This window comes from Corvus moneduloides, chromosome 1 (genome assembly GCF_009650955.1).
Source record: "Corvus moneduloides isolate bCorMon1 chromosome 1, bCorMon1.pri, whole genome shotgun sequence".
Lineage (NCBI taxonomy): Eukaryota > Metazoa > Chordata > Aves > Passeriformes > Corvidae > Corvus > Corvus moneduloides.
In genome coordinates this window covers 108360509-108379126 of record NC_045476.1, presented here as the reverse complement: position 1 = coordinate 108379126, position 18618 = coordinate 108360509, and the positions used below count along the sequence as shown (strand labels likewise).

The 18618-nt window shown below is 39.2% G+C and overlaps 1 protein-coding gene across 1 annotated transcript; it reads left to right on the top strand.

Annotated features, from left to right (window-relative positions):
* Positions 1–18: 18 nt before the first annotated feature.
* On the top strand, positions 19–15325 carry RNMT (RNA guanine-7 methyltransferase). Its single transcript, XM_032121410.1, has 11 exons — positions 19–112; positions 1483–1743; positions 3955–4087; positions 5526–5648; positions 6690–6805; positions 8385–8566; positions 9163–9327; positions 10431–10548; positions 12214–12315; positions 13742–13775; positions 14985–15325. Exons 2-11 carry the CDS (start codon positions 1513–1515, stop codon positions 15020–15022), a joined length of 1242 nt encoding a protein of 413 aa, XP_031977301.1. The 5' UTR covers positions 19–112; positions 1483–1512; the 3' UTR covers positions 15023–15325.
* Positions 15326–18618: the final 3293 nt, after the last annotated feature.

Sequence of the window (18618 nt, the reverse complement as noted above, 5' to 3'; positions counted from 1 at the left end):
TCGCTGCCGTGTTTTCCCTCCGCCCTCTTTCCCCCCGCTCCATCCCCAGGACGTGACGCCCGCTGCGGGGTCCGTCACTTCCGCAAACAGGGATGGCGGAGCGCGGAGCCGGGTGAGTGCCGGGCCGGATCAGCGCTGGGCCGCCCTCCCTGCCTCCCTCCCTGCCCCCGGACGGGCCGGTGGCGGCGGGGGCGCCCGGGGCCCTCGGCCTCGCTGGGCTACGGGGCCGGGGGGCCGCAAAGAAGCGACGGGAGCCGCCGCCCGGTTAACGGGAGAGCAGGCCCTGAGGCCTCCCAGCCGCGTCACGGCGGGAGGGAGGGAGGGAGGGAGGGAAAGAAGGAGGGAGGGGGCGGGCGCGTCCCGAGGCCGGCGGGCTCATTCCCCCATCACTCCAGGCGCTTTGAGCTCTCCGGCTGAAGGAGCTGCAGCTCCCTCTGGGCACTTGGTTGCCATCGCGAGTTGTGAAAGTCGTGCCGTTTCACAATTTAGGCGTTCAAAACATCTGCTTGGAATAGCTGGGTGAGGGTAAGGAAGAGGCTGCTGCTGCTGCTTCGCAAACCAAGTTAGGTGCTGCGTCGTAGCGGAAGAATTATTTTTATAAGTCGTATTTTGAGGCCATTTGTTTTGAGGAAAGCTGCTCTGGTGTCTCTGTGTAGTGGTCCACTCAGTGGATGTGATCTGGCCCTCATTGGGAGGTGAGCCTGCACACGGTGGACTTGAACATGATTTTTGAGTATGGTGGTTTTTTTTTTGCTGATTTACGCCACTGTTTCAGAAAAGGAGTTGCCAAATTGCCCTCTCCTATGCCTTATTAAAACGTACATGCCCTGCTTCCCACTGGTGGTGTAAAGAAAGCTGGGTTGTGCTGGAGACCAAACGAGCTTTGTGGCAGTAGTTTGCCGTCCTGCAGCCTGTGTAGATATTTGTGAAGTGCAGATGTGGAAATGCAGGTGCAGCTGAATATTCCACATATTAGTTAAGCTCTAAATATAGTGGATATTCTTGGCAAACTGGAAAATCCACAACCGATAAGAAAACTTGCTCATAAAAACCCATCTTGATATTTTATTTGAAGACATCAATTTCAAAGCATATCAGTTTAAATAACAATTTTATTAATTTGTGAGAACCTGTCTGTGTTTCTAAACATAGAGTGATTTGTAGGTTACCTTTTTTGGGGAGGGAAAGAGGGAGATTACAGTTTAAAAAACAGTAACATGTCGAAGTTGAATCAATAAAGATACATAGGAAAAACTAAAATGAAAAGTAACAATTTGTCTTAATTTGATCTTATTTAATGATTACTTTTAAGTTCCACATATTTTATTGTGCTGTCTTTATTAAATAACTGGCCAAATTTGAAGTCTGTATGTTGCCTGGGGTGAAATGCCAATGTTATGTTTGAAAGTCATGATCATAACCACGAGTAAATGAAATTCAGCGCTGAAAATCATTGGTCGTTTGTTTCTTTTCCCTCTATAGATTTCCATTCTAATCAGTGGACCAGTCAAAATGGCTGATGTAACCAAGACAGAAGAAGAGGAAGAGAAGAGTTTGGATGAAGAAGTGGAGAAAACACCTCATGCTTTAGAGTCAGCTTCAGGTCTTGGGTGTGAAGGCAATAGTTCTGCTTCAGGTACAGAGCAGTCCACTGAAAATGAAAAAGAGGTTGATAGTGGTGATCGGGATGGCAGAGCACAGAGGAGGAATTTAGATTCTGAAGATGAACCTTCTAAGAAAGTAGTGAGTATCATTTATTTTGAGCCATTTTCAAATCCTTGTTTCGAAGCCTCAGCTCAAGAAAAGATTGAAAATATTTATGTTAGACATGTGTGAGCCAGCACAAAACACCAAATATCAAAATATTTCCTAGGGAAATAACAGGTGCACAAGTGATATTGGGCTTCACAGAGGAGAAAGAGGACTGGTAATTAAAATGATAATCTCAGCACATGGTTAGTCCAATTCTAAGACTGTTGTTCCATCATCCATGTGGTAGCAATCTGGTAGTGTAGTGTAAGGTTTACTGGCATTAGTCCAAATCCCATATCTTGAACTCAGGTCTCATGTATGTTGTTTATCTGTGTGTTAGTGTAGTTACCTGTGCTTGGGAAGTTCTTCCATAAGGTAATTTTGTCCTTTCATTTCCTTGGTAAGGTATTGTATAGTTTACAAAACTCTACAGACTGCATCCTCTGTGATAGAATTTCAGTATGATTTGTTGGCAAAGTGAAGTAGTGAAAGACTTACAGGTGGTTGTTTTTTTTTTAAGACTACAGTAGTAGCAGAAAATATATGTCCTCTTATATGTCCACCTGGGAGGGTGAAAAGGGTAATGTTTTACATGGTGCTGTCCTTTATTATGTATGAGCTTGTAGAAACTAATGCTTTAATACCGGTCTAGTTTATCCTTCTGCAGATGTTTAAGTATAATTTGAAAATATCTTTGACCTAATGTTTTCTTTATCTGCCCAGAATTGTCCCAGGATGTTAATATATGGCTTAGCAGTCTGGCAAAATAAAGGGTTCCCTTTGTTGTGGTAGAAACACTATTAACCCTTTCCTCTTTTTAATAAGGTGGGGTAAGGCTTAGATGAACAAGAACCACACTGGGTTCGTGTAGCTTAAGGGTGTAGAGAGGTGATGGAACATAGCTGCGAGCCTCTAGATGTTGTTGCTGATGGCTTTTTGCAGCTGAGATGTGTTAATGGTTTGTATGAGTATGTCCCCCACACTTGCCTGAGTCAGCTGTTCTAGCTTCTGTCACCTTCAGTGGCCATTCAGAGAGCCATCTGTGCTTACCCTGAAAAAGAATAGAAGTGGTCAAAATATTTGTTAGTATCAGTCAGTCCAGGGTGGTGATAAACAGATGATGAGGTTATAGAGATTTCATACAAGTAAGTCTGTGTTCATTCTGAATGTTACCAAAATTATATGAAACACTGAAGAATTCACATATTCACATGTATCAGCCAAACCTTTTTTTCCCTTGAGGAACTGCTATTTGAATAGTGAGATGCAGGGATATTGACTTCTGTAGTGAACTGCTGGGAATGCTTTTAATGGCTTAATTCTGGTTAGTACTGTTATTTCAAGTACTTCTGTACCTCACAGAATTCATGTTGCTTGTCTGTGTCCTGTTACTTTGGATTTTATTTACAATTTATTTTCACTTCATGTACATAGTTGAAGATTATTTCCAAGGTGAAGAAATGTTGGGAGCATAATATCTGGATCTAGACTGCTTCTCTGTGTAACAGGGGACAGAAATGTCTTGTAGTACTTAAAGCTAAGGCTGCAGAGAAATCTCTTGGAGTATTTTGAGTTAAGGCTAAATCAGAGACATTTCTACAGCTAACTCTTAAGCATTAGATAGAATATGTTGTCAAATGATTTCTCTCATTCCTTTACCATGGTCTGTTTAAAGCTCTGGCAGTGGGGTTGTCCACTTGGGCCTTTATGTGACATCAGCCAGTTGGCATTTTGGTTAAATTGGCAGTTTATACACTTCTGTCAGATGAAAACACTGAATTTCTGAAACAGGCTCCTTGAAGAGGCTGAAAGTTCCTTGAGAAGGAACATCCTCTTCTTCTGTCCTAAGCTTAAGAGAAATGAAATGTGTTCTTTGAGAGTGGTGAGAGTATTAAAGAACTGAATGTTAAGTATTTCTCTGAAGGAAAGATGCTGGGCAATATCTGTCATCCAAAAATTGCTTGAATCAACTTCAAAGGGGATTAAATTTGTGAGTGTTGATCTAATAATTGAAGTACTGACATCAGTATCAGGATAGATATGGGAAATCTCTTTATAATGATGGTGCTCTTCATAGTACTGCTTGTTTGCTTTCTTAAATCCTTGAAGTGACCACATGTGTCTTTTGATTAAATGAACAAGTAATAAAAAGAATTCCCTGTTTGAGTCTGTTCCTTCTGTGGTGTGATTTCCTTCCTGCAGCGTGTGATTGGCCATGGGCAAGCAGTAGCTGCACATTATAATGAACTTCAAGAAGTTGGCTTGGACAAACGTAGCCAGTCTCGCATATTCTACCTCCGAAACTTTAATAATTGGACAAAGAGTGTCCTCATTGGTAAGCTTCCTTAACTGATTGCTCAGACATGATTAAAATGTAAATAGTTTTTGTATCAAAAGGTACTTTTCTGTTTTTTCATGTTGCATGTGACACTTCATCTCATAATACATAGTAAGTTTTTCAACGGCAATAAAATGTCTTACGTTTATATTTAATTCAAATCTCTGCACCAGTGTTTTGTATTGTTGGAGTGCCAAGCATATGCTTATGTTTTAAAGATCAGCTGACTTAAAAAGTTCATACTGGAAACTGTTCTCCATGACATTTTTAAAGAGAAAAATACAGCTTTAAATCATAAAGAATCTAAGTGTTCTTAGATTCAAACAAGAACAGCTCAATCTATCTCAAATAATTTCTTAGGCATTTTCCCAAAGCAGTCTGTGCTCAGATCCTGGTTAAGCAATTCTGCAGGAAGCTTGAACACATAAATTTTTTCTATATTACTCGTAGTCAGCAGTTTAAAAGATGGAAAGCTAAAGGATGTAGTTCTTTAAGCATCAGCAGGTTTTTATTAAAAGGCGAAGTCTGTTGTTCCACAAATTAATTCCAAACTGAGGAAACAAAACCATCAGATATCTGCCAACAAAGAAAAGAATCATCAGCACAGCCCCACAGGTTCATGAAGAGGGATCTGTGCCAGGAGATGTTGGCACCATTTGTGTTAGCATGCTGCTTTTTGTTGTGTTGTATCAGAGCAGTTAAAAGCAATATTTAGATTTCTATAAAGCTGTTCCTGAAGCCTGTGTTGAAGCCTTTCTGTCATAAAGAATTTCAGCAGTGTGGCTTTATAGCAGTTGTATCAAAACATATTTCATGTCACCTACTGTGAAGAAAAGTTGCTAGCATGCTGATATGTTTTACATAATATGCCAACGTCAGTCAGAGCAGAGAGAATCTAGACAGGGTGGAGAGAGAAGAAAAAATGTACTTGGTGTATGTAGGGTAGAAAGACAGCAAAGGAGTAGCTACTGTTACTGCAAGGCCTGGGAGAGTGAGTGGAAAACATTATGCATTTTTGTAAGGTGACGGGGAGGAGATGTTGTGGCTGATGCATTTAATTGGGTTTTACGTTCTGGAAAAGGCTTTCTCATACTTTCAAATAACTTCTGCCTTCATTATCATGCAAATGAAAGGGAACCCTGTTTCCCTCCTCATGTACAGGGTGGTTGTTTCGCCATGTGCAGTTTTGCCTTAGCCAGGGAAACAGTTCAGAGCTTCAGTCAAGTTACATGCAGTTTTAAAAGTTTGTGGTTCCTTTTATCCTTCTAGGAAAAAAAAAAAGAGATTTAAGTTTGTAATATTAAGAAAACTTATAGGCAAAGTAAGGTCTGAGGTGTTTTTAAATTCCAAACCTTTTTGGTTCTTTAGGCTTTTATGTGCAATGCAAGTGAAATGCAGAGATGTGTATATATGCTCCCTGTTTTTATTTTTCTAGGTGAATTTATAGACCGGGTACGACAGAAGAAGAGTGATATAACTGTTCTGGATCTAGGATGTGGAAAAGGTGGAGACTTACTGAAATGGAAAAAAGGCAGAATTAAAAAACTCGTCTGTACTGGTAAGAAGACATGATAACTTTCTAGGGAAAGTACATCAGTTTTTATGGGAAACCAAGCACATCTCCAGTATTTTATTATTTCTTTTTTTCCACTAAGTCAAAGAATGTAATGAACACCTTTTGTGCAAAAAATTGTATTTTGTCTTTTAACTGAAGATACAACTTGATTGCCAGCAGAAATATAAGAATCACTGGTTTTCTGTGTATTTAGCTTTCAGTTCAACTCCTAAATAAAAACTGATATCGCTAAAGAAAACCACCATTGCCACAGGTTGCCTTAGGCAAAATGTGGCCCTGGGGAAAAGACTGACGTTTTGTATTTTAAGTCTTTTCTCCCACATCTAGTCGCTTGTAGTATTTTTAATTGTTCTGAAGCACATACAGAAGAGTTGCATTTAAAAAACCAAATAAACACCCCAATGTCGTGACAAAAAATGGTCTTGGGTGTTACAATCAACTAAAGATTTTTATACTCAGAAAGGGGGAAGAGCTGAAGTCTGGTGAAAAAAATCTCATTTGAATAATTGGCGTAGATGTTGGGAGGAAGATACATCTTCCCTTTTCTCAAAAAGTATCCCAAGGATAATCAGAGGAAGTATTACTTAACTCTAAATTTAATTAAATACTAAAATTCTTTCAGAGGGAATTATTTTGGGTACTTCACATTTTACAGTTCTTTCTTGCATTATTCAGTGGGTAGTATTCAAATACACTTAATTCATTTACTTACAAAGCTCTCAGGTAAATTTATTTCATATTGTCAGAAACTTGATGACTGAGAAAGAAACAGTCTTAGAATCTAAAAAAAATTCCCATGATGTGACATATCAGAAATAATTGCATTTCAACATCTTTTATATTTTTAAGAATATGAAGAATCCCAGGGAGCCGCGTTGTTTTAACGGAACGGAAGATCAGTTTTTTATCCTGCCATGTTGTACCTTCTGTGTTCCAGTACTCGTTTCAGTTTTCTTGTCTGGGGAGCAGTTTTCACACTTCTAAAAATTTTATTTATTATTTTTATTGTGTTTCCATATCTAGACATTGCTGACATTTCTGTGCAGCAGTGCAAGCACCGCTATGAAGAAATGAAATCCCGATGTCGGTATAATGAACGTATTTTTGATGCAGAATTCATACAAGCAGATAGTAGCAAGGTACAGTTGCTATGCTTTGCAATATTTTGGAGATTTAACATCCTTTATGGTAGTGCTGTAACATTTGGGGTATATGTATTTCTAAGGTTGGATTATTGTACTACCAGGAGAATCAGCCATAGGGATTAGCAGAAGGTGCGTTTTGCTGCTGTTGTATAGTGTAGCATTCCTGAAGCCTGAATGTCTTTTCCAGATAATAAATCTGGTGCTTTCACTGGCTTTTACTTGACAAGGGGAACGGAATGATTGTTTAATTTTGGAGTTCTGTGAGACAGCATGAGGTGTGGAAAACTGTCTCGGTGAATGCTGGAATAAATAAGGAATGTTTTCTGGTTTGACTTGTACACTTTATTTACAATTTTTTCTTTCTAGTGGCATTTTGGTTACTGTAATTTGTACCTTTAAAACTTGTGTGGTAGAGCCGGTTTCTTAAACTCTCTGGAGGCAGTGGTGAATGCATGGCTGAGGCTTAGGAGACAGTCTTGTAACCAGAACTGCTTTTGCTTCCTAGAAGGGCAGGCTGAGAGTTCCCTGCTGATGGAGGCTGAGAGACAGAACCTCATATCCTCGTATCTGTGGATAAGCTGAACCTGTTCTCAGCCTTGCATAAAAGGTTGTTTGCTTGAATTCTTGGTTGCCTTTCCTTCTTCGGAGAAATAGTCTGTTGCAGGTTCACAGCCTCTCTCTCAACTCAAGCTTACAGTCGGGGGATAGAGAGAAGAGAGACTTGGCCAGGAAAGAAGGGGATGATTTTCTTGTTGCTATTACAGCAATTACATCCATATTTTCTGTTGCGTGCTTTGTTCTGTCTATCCTTGCACACAAAAGTTAATTTCCCTGACTTTGGATCTGTATCATGAATGTTGTATATCCAGCAAAATCTGATTCTCACAGCTTGTCTAATTCTGCCCACCTCTGTTTCTCATTTTTCTATGTCTTTCTCTATGTCTGCTGAGTACAGGGTCAAAGCAAGCTTTAACCTGACAAATTTCAAGGGCTCCAAGTTCTTCAGATTTTAGTTAGTTGGTCTGGGATGGGGAGGAGTACATTGGAGATGAACACAGGTGAGAATACAGACAAATACAAACTCGTTGGGCAGGGAAAACTACCATATTTAAAACAACCCCTTCTCTCAAGTGCATGTTTAATGGGTAAGTTTTCGTTACAGAGATTTAGTAAACCGAAATTCATTTTTCTACAGTATTTTTTTCTGGCTAAGCTGTGGCCAGTTATAAAACCTCAGCAATAAATTACTTCTGGAAACTATTAAGTTAACTAACCTTGGGTTTCAGTCTTTCAAGTGTAGCAGTGTTACTGAAAAGAATTTGAGGACATTAGAACTTTGAAAAGTGTGTGTATTCTTTTTGTTTCTAAATGTTGTGTATGGTTTTCTGTGTAGGAGACAGTTTTTTCATACTCTTACCTTTTTCATCTTGTCTTTGTTGAACTTGCAAAGGAGCGGGGGCTGAAAGGAGAAACTTCAGAGAATTCAAAGAATTATGGAAGTAGTGCATTTGTTAGAAGATTTAAGTGAATCGTGCTTGTTTCTGTAGTTTTTGTTTCTTTTTATCTGTTGCAGGATCTCTTGTCTTCCAAGTACAGCGATCCAGACACGCGCTTTGACATTTGCAGTTGTCAATTTGTTTACCACTATTCATTTGAGACATATGAGCAGGCTGACATGATGCTTAAAAATGCTTGTGGGAACCTCTCTCCTGGAGGTTATTTCATTGGCACAACTCCAAATAGCTTTGAACTTGTGTAAGTACTTTTATGTCCTATTAGTCTTCCAAAAGTCTGTGGAGCATTGTTAAGTGGTAGATGTTCTTGCAGTGCTCCAATATGTTTGTGCAAACAAAAGCAAATTTTTTGCAACAGTTTTGGATTCTAGTCAAAAAAAATCTCACTCATGAACTTGACTCAAACAGGTAAATCAATACTAACCCTTGTCTCTTGTCCTCATGGCTCTTCTGGTATATAGATCTTCATATACTTCAGCCCTCTGTCATGACTTAAATAGTGGCAAAATGGCCACAGCCTGGGGAAAAACTGTCAGAGTTTTGTGGCTGTTTCCTCAAGAAGCCTGTTTTGTCAATGTAGATTGTCCATGTGTCTGGACTAAAAGTTCATCTTCTAGGTCCATTTAGTCCTTGGTATGTTGTATAGGAGTGATAAACTGTTAAAATCCAGTATGCTGCTTCATTTCATTGTTTCATTGCTGTATTAGATAAGGGAAGTGGGAAACCAGAGAAATCACTGAGTATTACTGGGAGAAACACTTTCAGGCCTCTTATGTGTAGTTTTCTCTGCCTGTTAAATACTGGTCAATAAATGTTTGTTTATATCTCATTTTATAGAAAGAGACTCGAAGCTTCAGAAACAAATTCATTTGGGAATGATGTGTACAACGTAAAATTTGAAAAGAAGGGAGACTATCCCTTATTTGGCTGCAAGTATGATTTCCACTTGGAAGAAGTGGTTGACGTCCCTGAGTTTTTGGTTTACTTTCCATTACTGGAAGAGTAAGTTAACTTCTAAATTCACGATACAATGAAAGCTGTGGAATATAATAAACGTTTGTTTGGTTTATGTGTCATTGCATAATGCTTGCAGAAAATTACGTTTTGTCTTTCTTACTGTATTTTTCAGTTCTGAATTTTTGTTGTTGCTTCAAATACAGAGGTTTCTTGCATTTCCATCCACAGCTATAATCTGTCCATTGGACTCTGTTGAAGGTGCTCTGATCAGAAGCTGTTCTCTCACAAGAGAACGTCTGTATCTGATATGTTGGATCTGTCAGCAAACCTTTAGAACTGTCAGCTTTTTCTTCTCTAATTGTAACTTTTTGAGGGGTTTCTTTCTACCCCTTTTCTAGTCTTTCAGCAAGCTTTGTTGCATATCTTCTTCAGCATAGTACCTCTTTCTTGTCTTCTCCACCTTTCTTTAGATGTTCATAGGATTTTTGCTATGTCTAATTTTTTTTTTCCTCTAAATGGTCTTCACCTGTAAGCATACATTTTGCTGTTCTCTCTGTGTGACCTCAGATTTGCTTTTCCCAGCTGTATCCTGAGGTACAGACAAATGTTTCCATACTGGGTATTTTCCTGCTATTCAAGCTCAGTATGATTAAAGAGTGTTAAGCTTTCCTGTTGAGCCTGTTCAAGAACTTCATTTGTAGTTGTCTGTGAAAAATAACAGCATCTGTCACTGACAGCTGTAACTTCAGTGTTGCATGTCTGCAGTGTAACTGAGATGTAAGGCACTAAATACAATAGAAAGAAGTTCTCTAAATATATTTGTAATATCTGACATGATAGATACTGCAGGGAAAAGTGTAGTCTGTCTGGAAGTTCACATGGAACTTCTATGTTTTGGGAGAAGAGACTTTTTCTATTAAAATGTTTGTAAATGACTTCTGTGTAGATTTTTGTTGTCTTAATTTTTTTAAAAAGTGCAGTTTGTGGTGGTACTGCAGCTTTTTTCATCTAAATATCTTTACTAAGAAAAAAAAAAAGTGTAATCCTAGTGAAGACCATAAGATGTCACTGTGGCTTAAAGTTGTTCCTTTGAAAATAAAGCTACAACAATTTTGCGGCTTCCATAATTAAGCTTATTATTTTGACAGAATGGCAAAGAAGCATGGTATGAAATTAGTCTACAAAATGACATTTCGGGAATTCTATGAAGAAAAAATCAAGAACGAGGAGCATAAAATGCTGTTAAGGAGAATGCAGGCCTTGGAGGTAAATTTGGAGTTGCCTTGTTTAAGTTTAATAGCATTTTACATCTTGTTAATTTTTGTGCAATAATTGAAATTCCCTTTGTGAACATTTTGCAATTAATTAAGGGCTACCAATAGAAAATACTTAGTTCCCGGGGCTGAAAGTGTGACTCTGGTTTGTTGACCGTGACTGGCTGCCAGACACCCACTGACCTGCTCTCTTGTTCCCTCTTCCCAACAAGATGGGGGGAGAAAATAGGAAAAAAAACTTGTGGGTCAAGATAAATTCAAGGAGATTGCTTAGCAATTACTGTCACAGACAAAACAGACCGAACCTGGAGAAGGTTAATTTAATTTATTGAAAAAAAAGTAGCAGAAAGATGAGAAATGCATGCAAACCTAAAAACATCTTTGTCCCATCCACTGCTTGTTCCCAGGCTCAGCTTCGCTCGTTCACTCCTGACCTCCTCTCCCTTCCTCTGCAGGGGAATGGGGACTGTGGGCAGTCTGTAACACTTTGCCTCTCCTTCCTCCTCACACTCTTCCCTTCGTTCAGCACAGGTCCCACCCAATAGATGATTCAAGTTTTGAAGATAATATTTCAATTTTGAGGCAAGTTTTCATTCTTGTGAAGTAGGAAACAGGAGCCCAAGAATCATGCCAAGTGTCAGATAGTGGTGACTGTAATCTATTTCTTCCTCAGCAGAGAGACTGAAAGCTGGATCTTTGCACAAGGAATATTGAGCGAAAAGACATAAAGGAATCTTTGTAGGAATAAAAGGACAGGCTGTGTTTGTAGAAGAAAATGGCACTTAACTGTAACTGAGCTTATGGTTTTGCCCAATGTTTTTACATTTTTTTTTATCCTCAGGCTCTTGCCCTGGATAACTTTAGCAGCTTCAGAGAAGCTTTTCCATGCCACCTCTGAGGCTTTGGTTTTACTCGAAGTTCTCTGTGCCTCCCTCCTCCCTCAAACAGTAGAATTCTTCAGCACTTAACCAAGTCAAGTATCTGTGACTTACTCAGCTGAGTCACGTGGGCTGCAATTTGACTGCCCTTGTTGACTCCAAAAGTGATGGTGCTGTGTATGGGCTCACACTGGCAGTAGCACAGAGACACAGCCTTTGACTTACCATCTTCCTTCTTAGGAAAGTGAGGGTTGTCCTAAGGTAGTGGCCACTTAACAACTGAGGACTGAATTGTTACATACAGATCATTAGTAACTGGGATTCTTAATTAGTATATCTTAGTTTTGAAGAATCTACTGCATACTTGTGTTACAGCTCGTGTGCTATTGAAGCATTGTAATTGTTCGTCTTGAAACTGTAGTTGCCCATTTTTTAGTACTTCTGCTGAAGAGATACTGGTTTGTTTGGTTGCTGTTCTAAAAGAAGGTATATCTGTGTAATGCTCATAATGAGCTGTACATGAAGGAGAGTGCTTATAGTTATTCTGTTTCCCCTGCTTTAGAGACATAAGGATAAAAATTTATAAATCTGGGGTGTCAGATTTTCTGGTATGTAGGGAACATCAAACCTGTTCCTGAGGGTGCTGTAAAGGAGAGACCTAAATTTAAAATCCTCTTAAGAATTACTGACTTCTGTCCTGGACTGTGTTGTGGCAAACCCTTTACTTGATGTGATTCATGTGTCTCACTACTCAATGATTTTTTTTCTATGTTCTCCAGCCATATTCTACGCTTGGTGATTCCAGGCTTGTTTCTGATAAACCCGATGATTATGAGCACGCAAAAGAGTTTATCAAAGATGGCAAGGCAAAGTTACCACTGGTAAGTTCCTTCATACTTCACTAGAGCAAATGGTGTCTTAAAATTGAGGTCCTGATATTTCCAACTGTTGTGCCTTCTTCATTTCAGCTGAAGTTGGTATGAGTCTCTCTTTGCATGTGAAAAATTGTAGAGCTGCAGGGCTGAGGGGTTCATCTAATCTATATCCCATACTCAAAGAACTGAATTCACTTAATTTGGTAGCTGTTAAGAAATGTGTAATAATGCAGAAGGGAAAGGATATTTTTTCCATCTTACTTGACAGCTGTTCTTTCTACCTATTCTTAATTTGAGGAATCTTATGTTTCTGAATCTTCACACTGCTGATTTAAAGTGTTACTTCCAATCCTCTGATGGAAGAGTTCAAAGCTTTCTTCATAACACAGTATATATTCGAAATCATTCTTTTCATTTTCATCAGTACAGCATGAGGGTGGTCAGCTTGAAGTTTTTCCACTAGGTTTTGTTGTTTTGGTTTTTCTTTTAATCACTGATTCATCTACTGTTCACATTCTGAATTCTTGAAGGTGTAGTCCTCTTACTGTATATATAAATCAAGAGGGAAAAGAAACCTGCTCTCCACATTTGAGATCTAAAAATTTTAAAAGAAAGATGCTTGTTTTAAGAAGTAGACATAAGAAGATGAGAATGGCCAAGTCAGACCTCTGTTGCCAAGTGCTGTTTTAAAAGGTGAACCATTTGGTCAGGTTTGGTCAGTGGGTAGCATATGGACTAAATCATGGCCCCAGTGAGGACTCCTTGGAAGGGGATGGAGTGGGCAGAGCAGAAAATCAGCTTGTTGTTGTTGCCTTATGTTTCTTAATTGGTGGGGTAGATGGCAACAGCTTTTTCCTTGCCCTGGTTTCATCTGATCACCTGAGCTGGGAGTTTCCTAGGCTGGAAAGCAGGCTGTTTTTCCAGAATATGTGAGTGAGGCTGAGAATTAGTCTCTTGCAAATAGAGTTTCTGTGGGCTGTGGGGTGTTGCTGGGTGGAGGCAGGCAGTGTTCCTGAGGAATGTGGCAGCACAATGGTGTAGGGCCTTTTCTTTACTATGGCGCCTTTTCGTGACTTCTGCACAAGTGTTGGGCATCTGGATCTGAGCAGTGGCTGGAGCCAGGTCAGGTCACACTGAGCTGTGCTGATGGACCCAGGCATGCTCTGCATTGCAGAGGCATCCACACCTAGAGACTGTTGGCCCATTCTTCTGTACCTGTTTAATTTAGGTGCGTTCCATCATCTGGGTCTTCCAATTCCCTACCATCATAGTGAAGTTATAAGTATCTGTGGTTTAAAGTAATGCTTTCTTGCCCCTAAATAGCCAGTTGGTGTGGGTGGTTAGATGTTGGTCAGTGAAAGATGGAGTTAAATCAGTGTTTTACTGTTTCCTTATTTTTGTTGAAACTGTGGGTTTTTTTGTCCCCTTCTAGGGAACCTTGAGTAAATCTGAATGGGAAGCAACAAGTAAGTAATGGTTTTGAAAACATATTGCCTGAATGACTGCTTTGGAAAGTGTATAAAATAGCCTGTTAGTCATGGAAGCAAATCCAAATTTTGAATATAATAAGATGTTGTTTTTTTTTGTGTAATTCAGATGTCTGTGTGTAGATTAGCCTAAGTGCAGCCAAGCAGGATTTGCATTTTTGCAGGCCATTATCCTGGTTGTGTTAGTAGTTTAAAAACAAAAAATGCTGTTTACTTCACAGGTGAGAAACATCTTCACTCTGCTTTCTTAAATTATGATCTAATTTTTGAATGTATGAATTATAATGTAGACATCAATTCCAGCAATCTAGAAGTATTATCTCAATTATCTGAGAGGGGCTTTTTATACCATTTTATACCTTTTTATACCTAAAAAAAGCTTTATACCTTTAAAAATTCAGTGGTTACTGTGTTTCCAAAGTAGTCTATTTTTCCAGAAACATTTGCAGAATTGAGCTTCTGATAAGAGGCTAATCACAGCTTGTTCCTTACATGGAACTTTGCATTGTTGCTGAGGAATGTCTGATAAGCTTGTCTTGAAAAATTTGCAAGTAGCTATGCACCTCATTCATTAAAATAAACATTGAATTCAAGTGGAAATCCATAAATGTTTAATTAGACCCATGATTTCAAGTAACTGGTTTAACATACCTGTCTGGTATGGAGCACAGGAACATCTGGTATTGATGGTATCAGCTAAGAGTTTTCCAAGGGTGCTGTGTGGACTGTATGAGTATCCATTAATAGAACTGTTCTGGACTGAAAAAATGCTGTAATTTCTTCTTTGTCCATCAGAATTTAAAAGAGCAAAATTGGTAATATGTATCATGAGTTCATTCACTTTTCAATTAAAAATGAAGTTAATAATTTCAACCGTGATTGTCCATTACTGCATGTGTGAAGGAGTCTTTAAACTTAACTTGCATGTGGCTTTTTATGCACTAGTGAATGTTCATTATGTGTAGAATGGCACAGTAATTTATGAATTTCATTCACATTTCTGAAAACATGTAAAACTATGCTGGAGTAGAATGCTAGAGTTTCTCACTGGAAAATCACAAGATCTTTGTAATTTCAATAATCTGCTAACAGGTTGTTTGGGCATAATATCAAACTGGTTACATTTTGAAAATTTAATTGAGTCACCAAGAAAGCTGAAACTTTAAATACTCCCATTTTCTTTTTTAGGTATTTACTTGGTATTTGCATTTGAGAAGCAACCGTAAAACTTCACGTGCTGGATGCAGCAAGAAGAGATCATATCCATGTGCAAGTTGGAATGATCAGAAATCCATTGTGGCAACTATTTTTTTATTTTTTATTTTTTAATTATCAGACGTGTGCAGGACACTACCAAAAACTAGAGCAAGCTCATGATTCAGAATTACATTGCCTGTCTGTGACAGATGGACTTGTGTGTGTATATATAAGAAAGATTCTGAACCAGTCTTTTTAAGCATTTGTAAGCAATCTGCATGCTCTCAAAACCTGTGTTTGAACTGACACAACTTTGCTAGAAACAAATGTTTTGTTAGTAGAAGTATGCTTGTGATTATGAGCCTGACCCTGCACTTCCTGAAGTTGATGGAAGAATGACTGTTGACTTCGCTAATGCAGAATGAGGGCCTAAATACTGTTCTGCAGAGCTCAGTTAATTCATAACGAGATCTATTCACACATAGAGGGTATGTCTACATTGCATGCAGAGCAAAGAATACCTGAGTCAGTTTGAGAACCTCTGTGCTGTGCTCAAGCCTGCAGTGTAAATCTACCTTAGTGGTATTCATGGTGTAGTTTACATGGTAAAATCCCACAATGTTCTTGTTTTTCCTGCTTGCTGATACGTAGTGTCACTTCATGGTACTTTCAAGATTAAATGAGTTTGTTCTGTACAAAACTGCTCTGAAAGTACTCCATTTCTAATGTTTTGAGTCTCTACTTTGTTTTCCAAATAAGGCTATGCAGTAATTGTTAGCAGCTGCTTAATTTAGATTACTGAATATTTTTTATTGTATTAAAGACTCTCCTGACTTTTCAATAGTTTTAGTGTTTCTTGAAGCTTATTAGACAGATCTGAGGATGCCTTTCTTTCTTGTTTCATAAAATTCCAAATGGGCTCAGCAATAGGATGAGCTGTTGGTGGTGATGGGGACCTCACTGCAGTCTTAAGGCATTAAAAACATGGTCATGTCATGGATCATAAACCAAAAGGGGAGCCTGGGTAACATTTGAGGATACCAGCAGTTCCCTCTGGAAGAGAGGGCTGTGTATGTGCGTACACACTCTGGTACCTATGGGTAACAATCCCCAAATTAGAGTCAAATATTGTTTGGGAATGTAATCAAATGATAGCAGTATGCAGAACTGTGCCTAACTACCATCATAACTGCTTGTTAGAGCTGGCTTAGGGATTTCTGGGATGGTGTTTGCTCAACTTTCCACATGCTTGTAGCCACCCATTACTGAGAAGGCCTAAATATTTCATGTTTTTTCTCTCCATTCTTGGGCTAACAATAGCTGATGGCTGCTGTTGGCTAATTGATTTTACATAGAGATGAAATGATGATGGTACATGAATATTTTGAAAAGGTATAGTAAACCTAGAAGAGGACATTTCTGTTAAGACTTAAATGTTCAAATTTTATGAGTTTGTAGTTGTATTGCTTTCCCCCTATAATTAGGTCATACTCTTTTCTCCATGACTCCTGTTTTTTTTATTGACTAGAAGAACACCTGTAAACTTCACTGAAGCAGTAGAATCTGTCAGTTCTGCTGCTGAAATTAAAACAAGATCTTCTCGTCTGCTAGAATTAGTACTCATGAACTAGCTAAAAATGATGACACTTTAGAAGTGCTGAAATGTTTCTTTGAAATTTGTGTGTGTCAAGGCTAGTTTTGTTAGATTTCTTGTATCAAATTTCATTTGAAAATACATTGTTATGCTATTTTTGGAAGAAATAATAATAAAAAGAGGGAATACAGTGGAGTGTCTTTCCTCTTTTAAGTGGATCTTAACATATCAGTCACATAATCACATAGTGGTTGAGTTTGGAAGGGACCTCTGGAGCTCATTTGGTCCAACCCCCACCCCTGCTCAAGCATGTTCACCCAGAGCTGGTTCCCAGGACCTTGTTCAGGCAGCTTTTGAGCTGCTCCAACAGTGGGGATTCCACAACCTCATTGGGCAACCTGTGCCAGTGCTTGGTCACTCTCACAGTAAATGCTTCCTTATGTTCAGAGGGAGCTTCCTGTGTTTCAGTGTGTGCCCATTGCCTCTTGCCCTGTCACTGGGCACACAGAAAAGACCCTGGCCCCGTCTTTACAAGCTCCCTTTGGGTATTTGTACACATTGGTAATATCACTGCCCTGAGCCTTCTCCAGGCTCCAGATCTCCCAGCCTTTCTTTGTATGAGAGATCTTTCAGGATTTTGAATGCAATTGGACCCAGTATCAACTCGTGGCATACACTGTTGGTGACGTCCAACTAGACTTCATTTCACTGATCACCACTCTGGGATTGGCTACTCAGCCAGTTTGCAATGCCCCCTCCCTGTGCATCCAAGATGGTGTTAAAAACCCTTTCTGACATCAAAATAGACTATCTACTGCTTTTCCATCATCTATCAAGCCAGACATTTATTTTCTCACAGAAGTTTGTACTGTTGGTTAAGCACAACTTCCTTGTGATGAATCCAATCTCTTCATTGCAGCGCTCCAGTCATGCAGGTCATCTCACCATTTCTCCATGATCCCACCCAGATCATAGCCCTGCAATATTTCCTGATAAATACATGTCTTCCCAGTAGAACTGGATGACTTTAGAGAAGCAATTAAAGGTGAACAGAGCATTTAGGTTCTCAGGACTGCCGATGAGAATTTGAAGATGGGGGAGTGCTAAGGTCAGCTGAGCTGGATGATTTTTTTGCAATGGAAAGAGATTTGGTAATCCCCTGAATTAAGAAAGGATGGAGTGATACCTGGTGCTGCACCAGTTAAATGGTTCCATTTTCAAATTCACTTTACACAATAAAGGAAATTAGAAATGGCAAGTGAACTTTGTAGGTCATTTTGTCCTCCCTCAGTTAGGTGGTGAGATGTATGAGTTGGGAATAGGAGCTAGAAAACATGTAACCTTTTCCTCTAGTTTCTTCCATGATGGCAAACAGTTGAGAACTGTGGTGGAACCGAGTGGTTCAGCATGTCGTTGCTGGGGGGGGGCCAGCAGAGCTGGAAAACTGTTTTGTGCTTAGGTTGAGTAGATTCCTTGCTGCAGGAAACACCTCAGTTTGCCATGAAAGTGCGTGTATGAAAATTCTGTATTAAAGAAGAGGTAATTGTTCCTTGTTTAGGTGTTCTGCAACCTTACAGCAAAACCAATGAAATGAGATATTGTATTTGTGGAGGAAATGTGTCACGTTTCTGTATGTTACTGTTATATCAGTGCTATATTGTAGAAGTTTGCTTTTGTGACTTACACACCAGAGTGGTAGAAATTGCTGCAAAACACTTAAGCATGTGCTGTGTTTCATGCTTAAGTTTCAAGCAAATGCCTAAGGAAGTGTGTTGCCTGGTGAAAGGTATTTGATTGACTTAAGAAGCGAGACTTAGAGAATGGTTTGGGTTGGAAGGGACCTCAAAAATCATCTAGTTCTAACCCGCCTGCTCTGAGCAGGGACACCTTTCACTAGAACAGGTTGTTCAGACCTCCATCCAACCCGGCCTTGAACACTTCCGGGATGAGGCATCCACAAATGCTTTGGGCAGCCTGTTCCAGCGTCTCATGACCCTCAAAGTAAAGAATATCTTCCTAATACCTAACTCA

Excerpts from the sequence above, each read along its gene's own strand:
- RNMT (XM_032121410.1), top strand. The coding sequence starts at position 1,513 with ATGGCTGATGTAACCAAGACAGAAGAAGAGGAAGAGAAGAGTTTGGAT. Across the intron at positions 4,088-5,525 it reads GACAAAGAGTGTCCTCATTG|GTGAATTTATAGACCGGGTA; the intron begins GTAAGCTTCCTT and ends TTATTTTTCTAG. Across the intron at positions 6,806-8,384 it reads TACAAGCAGATAGTAGCAAG|GATCTCTTGTCTTCCAAGTA; the intron begins GTACAGTTGCTA and ends TATCTGTTGCAG.